General features: G+C 40.3%; 1 protein-coding gene across 3 annotated transcripts in view; it reads left to right on the top strand.

Annotated features, from left to right (window-relative positions):
• The window catches only part of epb41l2 (erythrocyte membrane protein band 4.1 like 2), a 48,455-nt gene that overhangs the window by 7,546 nt on the left and 28,810 nt on the right, over positions 1-12,099 (top strand). For all 3 annotated transcript variants that reach the window (XM_022764460.1, XM_022764452.1, XM_022764445.1), the window contains exons 2-4: positions 8,248-8,486; positions 8,646-8,831; positions 10,412-10,669. In XM_022764460.1, coding sequence (XP_022620181.1) covers positions 8,262-8,486; positions 8,646-8,831; positions 10,412-10,669 — 669 coding nt within the window. In that variant the 5' untranslated portion in view covers positions 8,248-8,261. The remainder of the gene's footprint in view (positions 1-8,247; positions 8,487-8,645; positions 8,832-10,411; positions 10,670-12,099) is intronic.

Here is a 12,099-nt window from a genome sequence, read left to right as displayed (position 1 = left end):
AAGGAAATACATTATAACCCTGATGTGTGTGTTTTACATGCCAATAAGGTAAACTGAAATTAAAGGTAAAAAATAAGTTATTTAAGAGAAAAACAAGTGGATTATTGACAGTACTTTGGTTTAAAAGAAATGGACTAAATGCCAAAAATACTAGCACAATAGCAAGAAATCTGCAGGTTCCAGTTTGTCAAAAATACAGATTTGCTGCTTTTATCTGTTTTATGACATTGTAAATTGAATAGATTTGAGTGTTGAAGTGTGGTTTAAACAAATCAAGTAATTCCAAGAAATCATTTTGAGCTCTCAGAGATTGTTATATGAATTTTTACAGTTTTCTAATCTTTAGTAAGTGACCAAATCCAATAAAAAGTAACAGATTAACCAGTTATTAATTATTAATATTATTGATAATATTATTTGCAGATTTCTATATATGGTATAATATAATAATATAATAGTACCACATAGCATCCATACATTATCAGCACATTAGTGGTAAAAGATTTGAATTATGCCTTGCAGTATTCTAGTAGTGTTTTATAGTTCTTAATAGAAGTTAAGATGAGGAGCATAGAAGTGAATGGAGGATCCTAATGTTGAGTAACAGTAGGAATGCAGACAATAACGCTTTTGAGCTGACACTAATAACACAGTAACAGAAATAATGACATAGCGTTGGTCATCTAAACATCACTTATAAGATGACCTTTCATTTGCTAAGCTCAAACCAAAGGCAGCAAAGAGACACAAGGGGAGCGTTTGTGTTGTTTCAGGCAAGCAAAAGGTTGATGCCAGGTGTAGATGGGAGTAGAGGCAGAGGCGGAGAGTAAGATGAAGGGATGAATGGATAGACAGGCAGACAGACACACAAACATACACAGGGATTATCCTTTGTGTAATCCTCAGTTTGAGGGTCAGAGTGCAGTGTAAAGGGACGGGCATGTTCAGAATTTTCACACCAGCTGTGTGTGTGTATGTGTGTGCGTGTGCGTGTGTGTGTGTGTGTGTACACATCTATGTGTGATTGAAAACATAAACCCATTTCTAGTGTATTAATCAGTGATTCTCTGAGCACGTGTTTACATATGTTTTAGTATCCGTTTATATTTGTGTGCTCATATCTGTGTGTGTATGGATGCTCATTGCGTGACAGATGGACAGTTTGTACAAGAGAACAGCACAGATTAGGATTCTCCACTCTGTGTGGTTTTGGTTATTTCAAAACCACACTGGGGCTCAGAAACTGTCAGCTGTTGGACTGTTGGTGGAATAGTTTGTAAAGCTGTTAGCTTGTTGCATCAGTGAATCAGACATTTGGGATGTCCCAGTGTGATCTGCAGGATTGGGTTTTTAATTCATTAGTCTCAGCTGTGTGAAGGCCAATCGATTTCCAATGCTTTTATTGGAACCCATTGCACTCAGTGTACACCAGCTGTCAGAAACAACCTCTGTAGCTCAATTGAAATAGTGAAAGTGTTTCTTAATGCACATTATGAACATGTGAACCTTGGAATGACACGAACAAACAGTAATTGAATGATATCCAGCTTTGGGGATGAGGTGGTAGTTATGCATATATTTCAAGAAAGTTTGATAGGTAAACCACACCTCTGAGGCACTGCTGTTGTTGGTTCAAAACTGCATTATTGTTATATGCTGTATTTTAAGTCATGTTAGTTATGTGGATCTAGGGATGGCAATGCTGGTCTGCTGGTCTATTGGTTGGTTGGTCCATCACCTTAGTCCCGATTGAAAAATTTCAGCAACCATTTCATGGATTGCCGTGAAATAATTTACCAATATTTAAGGTTCCCAGGTGATGAATCCTCCTTCTGTGACGTCCTGACTTTTAGGTTGAAATTTGTGTGGAATCAACTGTTGGTTGGATTTCCTTGAATTGTTGGACACACATGTCCTACTAAAGATGTATTGTAATTGCTTTGGTGATCCATTTATGTTTCATTAAGCACCATCATCACGTCAAAATTAAAATTGTAAGCGAACAATTCTGTTCAGCTCTCTCTTACATCCTTTCTCATGTGCTTAGGGTCTAAATTGTAAGTGGGTAGTTGTCTAAAAGTGTGTGATGTGGAGCTTAATACTGAAAAACAAATGTGATCTAACTTTGTAGTGGCAGATATTATGATCACTACTGGGACTTCAGTAGTACATCCATATTCATTCAGCATTAGTTTTGCCAAATTGAAATGAAAGCTATACTCATCCTGTTTGTGTGTGTGTGTCCGTGCGATTGTGTGTGTGTGTGTGTGTTGGAAGGGATTGGGATATGATATCATTACAGTATACTGTATCTTCAATGTAGGTGGTATTATGTGGGAATGTGTGTGACATGGTGTATTCTGGTTTTGTGAGCTAATACACTGTGTCCACACTGCCCACCATCCATGCACACGTGTGCACACACTAAATATGATTGTAATGTTTTGACATAATAACACCTGTTACTACTTACACACACAGGATGGTTAACCTGGATCCACACCTCTGAATCATCACTGCCCTACATTTTTTATCAAAACAGTGTTTGAAAATGCAGCCAAGCCAATCAGAAAGGCAGGGTGTTTTTGCTATTCTCTGACCCCCTAGCTTTGTGAAAAGAATTGGCCCCTCTGGTACTTGTGAAGTGGGCTTGAGTGATGGAGTGCTTATAGTTGTTCCCCTCTCTTGATTTGGAGCATCAAATGCACAGTGATACAGACGTATCTTGTCACAATGTGGACCTAATGTCATGTTAATTTGTCAAGGTAGCTGCAGCTAACACGATTGCTGGGTTTACTAAAAACGACATTAAAGTTGTAGAATTGGTACTTAGACACATGCAGAGATATCTGCTGTAATCCAAGCATCCTTTTCTGTTGGGTGTGGTGCATCAGTGATGAGAGGAGAGAGTGAAAAGTAGCTGTTGCAGTTCCTGTAGGTCCACCATGCAATATCTGCTGTAAATCTGATGTGGTTTGAAATGGGTTTAGGCACGGTCATAATCTCTATTGTCACTTCTACGCCCATCCACTAATCTGTATTTTTGCTGTGGTAATCTCTTGTCTCCATTGGGATTTATTGTTGTAGTCCATGAATGTCATTGCCATGGAAACCAGTTCCTCCCCTCCCTACCCCCCACTCCCCATAGAGTGAGATGGATGGGTATTAATATGTTTTTTTTATAAGACTGAAAGTTGTCATATCCTCACAAATGTGAAAACATTGAAGCCAGCAACTTATCTCTTTCTGTTCTGTCTTTTTCTTCCTTCTGTACTCAATACTGTGTCTGTCTCTCATAAAATTTTATCTCTTGGCAACAGTCCAGGTCATGAAGTTGTTGTTGCTATGACGATGAACCCTAAAGCCCAGTCAGGCAGCAGTAAAGTTGTAAGCGGAGGAGCCGTCGTGTGTGTTTGCTTGATTCATGCAGCTGCAGTATGGTGTTTGTGATAGTGTGAGGGGTAGAAACAGCAAACACTAATTGTGCCAAAGAGGATATGTTCTCATATGGGGAATCTAGTCAGTAAAAGTCTATATAAGTGTCAGAATTATTTCTGCCACAGGGATTTTTTGCCATGATTTAAAAAAAAAAAAAAAAAGATGTTTTTTTTTTTTATGCGGGTATTAAATCACTGAACATTGCAGTCTCCTCATCGGTGCACACATGCATAATGTTTTCATCTGCCGCCATTTTTCTTCTCCTGGAGCGAAAAGCGTGACAAAAGAGTGACATTTAAGCCAAGTGATTTCTGTATGCCTTCATTCATTTGCTGAATCTGCTTTCACTTAGATGCATTCACCTTTTATTGATACACCAACTTTTCCACCTCTTCCAACTGTGTAAAAAATATATATATTTTTAAATTTTCCATCCAAGTGTTTTATTTTTTTCACAAATTGAAAATGTGCATAAAAACAGCCGGATGGAAACGCACCTCTTGTCCGAGATGTAATCTATGTAACTTCTTATTTATTTTTTCTTCCTTGGAGGATGTAAAATTGAGTTGTTAAGTTTTGCAGGCCAAGAACATGTAGTAATGATGTAATAGCTTAGCATTATGAAGATTCTCTGAGGGATTGAGAACAGGAAAATAAGACTTATGTTTCAGTTAGAAGTGATTGTTTAAGATAGATGAAGTGTGTTGGAGAGAAAGAACTGTTTCTGATAAATATTCTGAGGGAATGAAGTTAAGATTGTGGACTGATTGAAAGTAAGAAGTTGAAAGAGGAGCGATTCCCACACTAGCTTCCTTTGGATGTAGTGAAAAATGAATGGACATGAAAAGAACAGCTGAGAAAGTGTTATTTCCATTTCTGTGCTATGTACATATCCATTAGGTATCTGGCACAGTAGGCATGCGCAGTGGGTGGGGTCTCTATCTCTCTCCTTCATCTTCCACCTCTCCATCTCTCTCGCCTCGCTCTTCGCTCTCACACACACTTCTTCGGCATTCTCCGCTCCCCCAACCCCTCTCTGTTCTCTCTCGTTTTCTGCCCTTGTTTCTGTGAGCAATTGTCCCAGGGGAAGCAGAGCTCTGAGGGAGACGGGAGAGGATGGAGGAGGAGAGAAAATGGCAATGACAGTTTGTAGGACAGGCGTTTGCTAGGAGGTGGGAAGCAAAAGTGAAGGAAAGGAACACAACCAGAAAGCTATAGACAGAAGTTAAGAAAGGTGGAGAAAGAAGAGCAAAAAGAAAGTGAGAACAAACAGAAAGAAAAAAGGAGGTGAGGAGAAGTGAAGGGAAGTGGCAAAAGGAAAGGAGTTACAGGGGAGGAGCAACAGAAACAACAATAGGTAAGGCCATTAGTTGTATTCATCGGTTCATTCATTCATTCAACCATTCATTTTAAATAAAAAAGGCCAGGTGTAACATGTAATTGCTTGAGAGCTGCTGTCTTGTGGAGTACAGCAGTAAATGTTAGTTCAGTAAAGCTTTAAAGGTCTAATAAAGCTCATTAAGTGCTGTAAAAGGTACATTTTTCATCTTTGGTATTTATCTATTGGTGTGACAGTCTTGTGCAACATCCACTCACTGAAAGCAGACTATATTAAATAGATGAGTTGGCTCAAGGAATTAAGATTAAAAAATAAGAAATAAGATTAGAGCTAAAATAAATGTTGATAAAGCTGCTTTCAGTGGCAATTGCTTGTAGATATGTAAATATATAGATAGTGATAAGATGAGGAAATGAGCTAAGTTAGTATTAGTGATACAAATACCTCATCTAATTCAACTGGCAAGACTATCTGTGTGTCTGCAGGCTTTTCTCTCTTGCTTACTTGGAAGACGGGGTTACTTGATCGCTACTAATTGACTACGGAATAGTCGGATAAAACATAACACTGGAGTAGTACAGGACTTTCCTCTAGACAAATTCTTGACACTTAATGGAGCAACAAAACACATAACATCTGATATTAGTTCAACTCTTTTCATACAGGAGGTGAGTTTATGACTATGTCTGGCGTTTAACCCATGTTTGACCCCAGTCACATGAAACTGCTGTCGCAGTTCTAGCTAAGTCACATACAGGAATACTTGAGTGTGATGACTGCCAGTTTCCTAACACTGACTTACTGTATATGAGATGCTATACAGATGGTTTTCCTGCCATAAACTGTTCAGTGTATACATATGAGTATATATGAAGAGAGGCTATAATAATGCCACTGCTATTGTTTATATGGACTGTGGGAAGAAGAGGGAAAGAGGAGGGGCTTCAGGGGGAGATAATGCGAGTGGGCGATTGGAGGGGATTGAAAGGGGGCCCGGAAGAAAGGGATTGAGAGAGGAGAGAGATGAGTGCAGAGATTTAGTGAAAAAGCAAAAGAGGCACCCTGGGTTGGAGAGTAGCAGAGATAGATAGAAAGAGATGGAGAAAGAGAGAGAGAAAGAGGGAGAGTTAGATAGTTGTGAGAGAGGTAGAACAAGGTTCTCGGTGTTAAACAGTTGTAGAGAGAAGGGGCCAGTGTAAAGCAGGCCAAAGTGGCCGTGACGAACATCTTGCAAAAAGCTACCCAGTGATGCCAACACACACACACACACACACACACACACACACACACACACACACACACACACACACACACACACACACACACACAGCTAGCTAGTCTATTGAGAAACACAGTGTCTCAGAAGAGTGGGATCTGCAGTTAGTAGGTAGTAACAGAGCTGTATAGATGGCTCAATCTAAAGCTTCACACACAGGGACAAAATATGTTGATTTAAAATTCATCTGGACCAAATTTAAAACCCTATGTAACAATGTCATCTTGCCTGCTCGTTACACAGCTACACTTTGGTCAGTGCCATAGTGGTTCAGTGTGGATGAATTCATCGGAGACCTGACTGCGAATATACTGTATGTTGATTACTAACTAAACCCAGCTTCACCTGTCACGCCTCCTTTAAATGACACTGACCATTTGCATCCATGCATTGACCTTGTTATTTTTAAGGAAATAGCTTTTCCCCCATGTTGGAACAACAGTTTGATTCCCAGTTTAGATACAAGCCATAAGTCAGGAATTGTTAAGACACAGACAAAATACATTGGTGGTTTTGGTGTTTTCATGGACAAAAAGAAGATTTGGAATAACAATAGCTCTGTTCTTGTAATATTGTGGTGTAATGTCACCAGGATTCCCTCTTTGTATGAGATAAGTCAGTGGTATTTGTCTTTTGTCTTCTCTTACACAAGTGCATGTATTGCCTCTCTGACATTTGCACACACTAAGACACACACCTCTCTCTAGCCATCTCTCCTCCTCCCCTCCCTACCTCATTAGCCTATCATGCGTAAGGAGACCTGTTCTATTTTTACCCCCACCCCCCTCCCAGCACACCACTGCTGCACTGTGGATGTGTGCGTGCGTGTGTGTGTGTGTGTGCGTGTGTGTGCGTGCGCGTATGTCGTCTCTTATTGAAGGTGACAGGGCAGAAAAGAGAGAGTCAGATTACTGGTAAGATGGTCAGAAAGTAAAATGTAGACGACATAACAAATAATAGAATCGGACAGAGAAGGTCAGAGAGACATAGTGTGGGTGATGGAGAAAAACACAGTTAGAAACATTGAGTACAACAGTTGAAAGGCCAGTGGATGACAATGACTTAATAGTGTATGAATCATACACACACACACACACACACACACACACACACACACACACACACACACACACACACACACACACACACACACACACACACCAAAACAGGTAGACACCCGTAGTCGGTAACAATGCAGATCCTGACCCCACCTTGCCCTCAAGACCAATGGTCGTCTAATGTAATCAGCAAATTAGTGTCATGCTGAATTACTATGTCTGTTGCTTTGATTGGGTGTGTGCGGACAGTGCTGCCAAAGATATTTGGGTTGAAGTGTGTGTGTGTGTGTGTGTGTGTGTGTGTGTGTGTGTGTGTGTGTGTGTGTTGACCACAGCTGCAGGGTAAAACCAATGACTCAGATATTAAGAATTGACAAGTTCGCCTTCTTACGCTGTGTGTCTATGTGTGTGCACAAATGTGCGTGTAACCAGCTGTTGAGCTGTTGTCCCAGATGAAGCTCACCATGTGACATAATGACATCTTACACTGTTTTCTCTTTTGTGTACTTGGGTAAAAGGGACAGACCAACCCAAAAGCTAATGTTTCAAACAGCTATGAGCTCATGTGCTAACGGCTGCGAGGTAAAGGACCGAGATCAACAAATATATTTTAGCTTAATATATTTAATTTTGGTTTTTTTTTATTGCTTTCATGATGAGGCACCTCATAGGTTTATAGTTATTGATATCCAGATTTTTTTTTGTTTACCATTTGGTTCATCTCATATTGTGAAGAAAACATTGATTGCACTCAAAACTAGAAACTATGGGACCACATGGCTTATTCATAAAAGATACTCCAGACTAAAATCTGGAGTTGCATGCCATGCCATGAAAAATTTATGTTGGTGCCAAAATCTGTGGGGCAATCCTTTTCCAGCTCTCTGTCATATATTAACAGCCACAACAAATTTGCATTCTTATTAAAGTTATGGATATAGCAGAATATCATTTTCAGTGTTTTGGAATAAGCTCAACGATGGTGATCCAATTAAATAAACCTAAATAAAATGTGTGTATATATATATATATATATACAACATTCATCGTAAAAATGGTTTGGATTAATGTTGTCAATGTGTGATACTTTTTAAAATCTAATCTAATGTTCCTCCATCACTCTCCTTTCTCTGCAGGTTGACCTGTCACCATGACAACAGAAGCAGGCTCTGAGACAGAGGTGAAGGAGAAAGCAGAAGAGTCAGCTGCTCAGCCGGACCAATCAGAGAAGGTAACAGAAGAAACCCAGGAAGTAGCGAACGCAGAGGGAGAGGAGAAGGAGAAAGAAAAGGAGAAGGAGAAAGAGGGGAAAGACGGAAAAGGAATATCTCGATACCTGCCAACATGGCTTAAGAAGCAGAAGTCTCAAAGCCAGGTACAGTAAAAATCCACACTGTTATTATATTGTAATGGCTGAATAGAAAACCCTGCTTAAATGATTATATTATAATGTTTATTTTTATATCATAACTGGGAATTAATTAATGAATATAGGTTAGACTTTTAATGTCTTTTTTTTTTCTGATCCATGAAGACCTCTCCAACCAAGGAGTTCCCACCCACAGAGGAAGCCGTTAGCCCGGTGGCACAGGAAGAGGAGGGCCCTGCCCCAGAAGTGAACGGTCACGCAGAGGAAGTGGAAGAGAAGGAGGCAGTCAAGTCAGAGCAAGTGCAGGAAAAAGAGGCAGAATCTCATTCCAACGCCAGCGCAGACACTGAGGTACTTGTCACATGTAACTGCTCTCCACACCCCATTAGTTCACACACTGGGAGATAACGTAGACAGGTGGTGTCCCATTAGTTTGCTTGCAGTCTGTCAGGCTGATATCTCTGTTTATCCTCCCAACACGCACATTAACCTTGGCGGAGTCAGAAAATGACAGTGAAGGAGCAAGAGAGTGCAGAAATAAAAACAAAACCAAACAGAAAGTACATTTTTCTGAATTACATGGTTTACTTGCGGCCTGGTAGCAGATGTTTTGTCTGGTACCAGTATGTGGTCCAGGGGTTGGGGACCCAATTAGGCACACAATAGAAAAACACCCAACCCTTAAAGCAATAGTTCAACATTTTGGGAAATACATGTATCTGCTTTTTTGCTGAGAGATAAGAAGATCAATACCACTCTCACCAAATACACCACATATCTTTGTTTAATTCATATAAAAACCAAAGTATAAAAACAAGCTGTAGTGTTTTTGCAGAGTTGTGTGCTGAACTATTTCTTGGCCAGGTCTGGCATCTTGTGATCACCGCGAGCTGGCCAGGCAACCTGCTGAGATGGGGAGTTACTGCTCACAGCCAAGGAATAGTCTGGCATACACAGCAGCATTATTGATCTTCTCATTTAAACATCGGCAAAAAAAAGAACAAGGATGTCTCCCAAAATGTTGAGCTATTCCTTTAAGATAATCAATTGAGTGAAAAGAGGAGCATCACTACCAGTGAACATATGCTGCATTAGTTTTGATTGCCTGTAACTGTACTGCTACTGTGCATTAATGTGTAAAGAATGATTGGACCATCCCGAGTCAAGTGTGACTAGACTGTAACATCATAATTTTCCATATTGGATTTGCATCAAAATTCAGTTGGATACAATACTTTGAGGATTGCATGGCGTGTCACAGTGGTGAAACCACCACCAAACTGGTCCCCCAGCCATAAGCAGGTGTAAAGTACTTTGCTTAAACAAATTTCCTCCCACGTCAGTCCAACACACGTTGTTTTGGATACAGACTTTATAAAGTTCCTCATTTTTAGATTAAATAAGAAACAAAGGGATGAACTGTTGTCAGGTAGATACTAGGATACCATTTTTCACAACACTCAAGCAGTGTAAAGATACACTGACATTCCACAGCAGGACACACTGGTCTGTTTAAAACTGCTGCTCAGCCAAGAGAGAAAGAGAGAGAGAAACACACGCACACACAAAGCCATTCTCCCTCATACACATGCACACACATAAACTGTTCCATCCAGCGATCACATTAAGCCACCCAGGCCCACCCAGTGACATCAACATTTCACTAATCAGGCCAAAAGAAACGCCTGTAGTTCCTAAGACCAAATGCAGACTAGAAGGGGAATTACAGAGAGTGATAGAGAAAACAGTGTTTTCTCTTTCTTACTTTGGAGATTTTAGATGATTTCCTTCATGCTAGTGAACAAATTATGACTTTTTTAAAGAATATTGGAAGTTTTTATGTAACGGCCACAGTGGGAGACCCTGTGATCTTCTGAGGTTTGACATTATTTTTTACCCCCTTTTTTTCCTTGCACCTCAAACTCTGTCAGCCTGCCAAGGAAGAGAAGGTGGAAGAGAGTGCTGAGAAAAGTCCCGAAGAGACCAAGGAGACAACAGAGGCAGAAGGAGCAGAGGAGGATAAGAAGGAGCAGGAAGACGAGGTTCAAGGTGAAGGGGAGGGAGGAGCAGAAGAAGGCCAGACTTCCATTTTCCAGTCTCCTCTTCGCCTTGTGAGGAAGACCAAGATGAAATTGGTGGTGTGTCATGTGACCCTACTGGACGGGACCGACTTCACCTGTGAGGTGGAGGTAAGACACTGGAGCCAGACAGGCATGATGAAGGAGTATTTATTTAATTATAGAATTTAGTTTTATTCCTTGTAAAAGGCCTTTTTAAGAACTATTTGAGATAAGTAAAGTGATATTGAGATAAGTTTATTTTCTTTCTGTTTGTAAATGCATTTTGGTGAGAGTCCAGTCCTCCAGGGTTGTCACGCTGCTGCAAATTGGGGGCGGGCTTCTCACACTTCCTCTACATCAGTTTAGATGAGGAAAATAAGTGCTTAGAGTTTAGCTCTGTTTTGATTACATGGGATCGAACCAATAAGTCACAGTTGATGTGTACAAAATCGTAGAATGCGATGGAACATGGAGAATGTTTCAAGCTTTCCACGTTAACGTTTTCCTTTCATATGTGTCATGGGGCCAGATAGAATCGTCCCTGTTACTATCAGCATTTCTCTATTTGACATGACTCCTTCAGTGTGTGAGAGACAGATTAGACACTGTCGTACAACATGCATGTCACTGAGAAAATCAACAAGTTGTCTTTTCATAAGAAGAAAGTTTCAGCGAACTGACACATTGTCCTTCTTATGTTGCTTTGCGAGTGAAGTGTGCCACACGTGAGAGCCAGTGTGTCAATGATGTAATCGCTAATAGGATCAGATCTGGTGTGTGTGTCTGTGTGTCTGTGTGTGTCTGTGCATGTGTTTGTGTACACATGAGTGTTGGGGTATTTAACTTTCTGACTCAAAGTGCAGTTATGGCAGAAGCAGCCGCTCACAGTGTTTGGGTGTGGTTTAAGGGATAAATGGAGAGCAAAGCAGCGCTCACTGCAGGGGCTTGTCTGGTGACCAGAACACACACACACACACACACACACACACACACACACACACACACACACACACACACACACACACACATAAACCTGGCAGATTATGGGGGTCCCACCAGATTAGTGTTCTGCATCTGCTACTCCAACAAACACGAGCTCCAGACCCTACTACACACTTGTACATGCATGTAGATAATAACAATTTATTAGGAATATATTTTAAAGAATCCGTGATAATTAAAACTTTTTATCTCATAACGTATCTGTAATTTCTGAACTGTTTTGATAGTGTATTGTTTACTAGATTTTAGGAACTTTGGATGGATAGAATTATTAATTTGATGCGAATGATGTCCTTGCTTATTATCTATTGGTTCTTTTGTATGTGTGTTTTTCTCATTATTACCATAACTATGGTTAAAAACTTGTTTCCCAAGTCACATGCACATTTTTAGCTGTACCCCTCCTCACATTCCCACACTCACTCACATTCAGTGGGAAGCTGCCCAGAATAGCCACCGTGCAGGTCCATTGGAACTGTTAACAGTTAAGTTCCTGGTTCATAGGCCCCTCAACAGAATAGTAAGCTTTTTACAGGTCTAGATTTTCCCATTTGGTC

The sequence above is a fragment of the Seriola dumerili genome, unplaced genomic scaffold (assembly GCF_002260705.1).
Source record: "Seriola dumerili isolate Sdu_G_001 unplaced genomic scaffold, Sdu_1.0 BDQW01000025.1, whole genome shotgun sequence".
NCBI classification, from domain to species: domain Eukaryota; kingdom Metazoa; phylum Chordata; class Actinopteri; order Carangiformes; family Carangidae; genus Seriola; species Seriola dumerili.
Note: the sequence above shows the minus strand (reverse complement) of the source record. Positions and strands in the feature narration are given on the sequence as shown.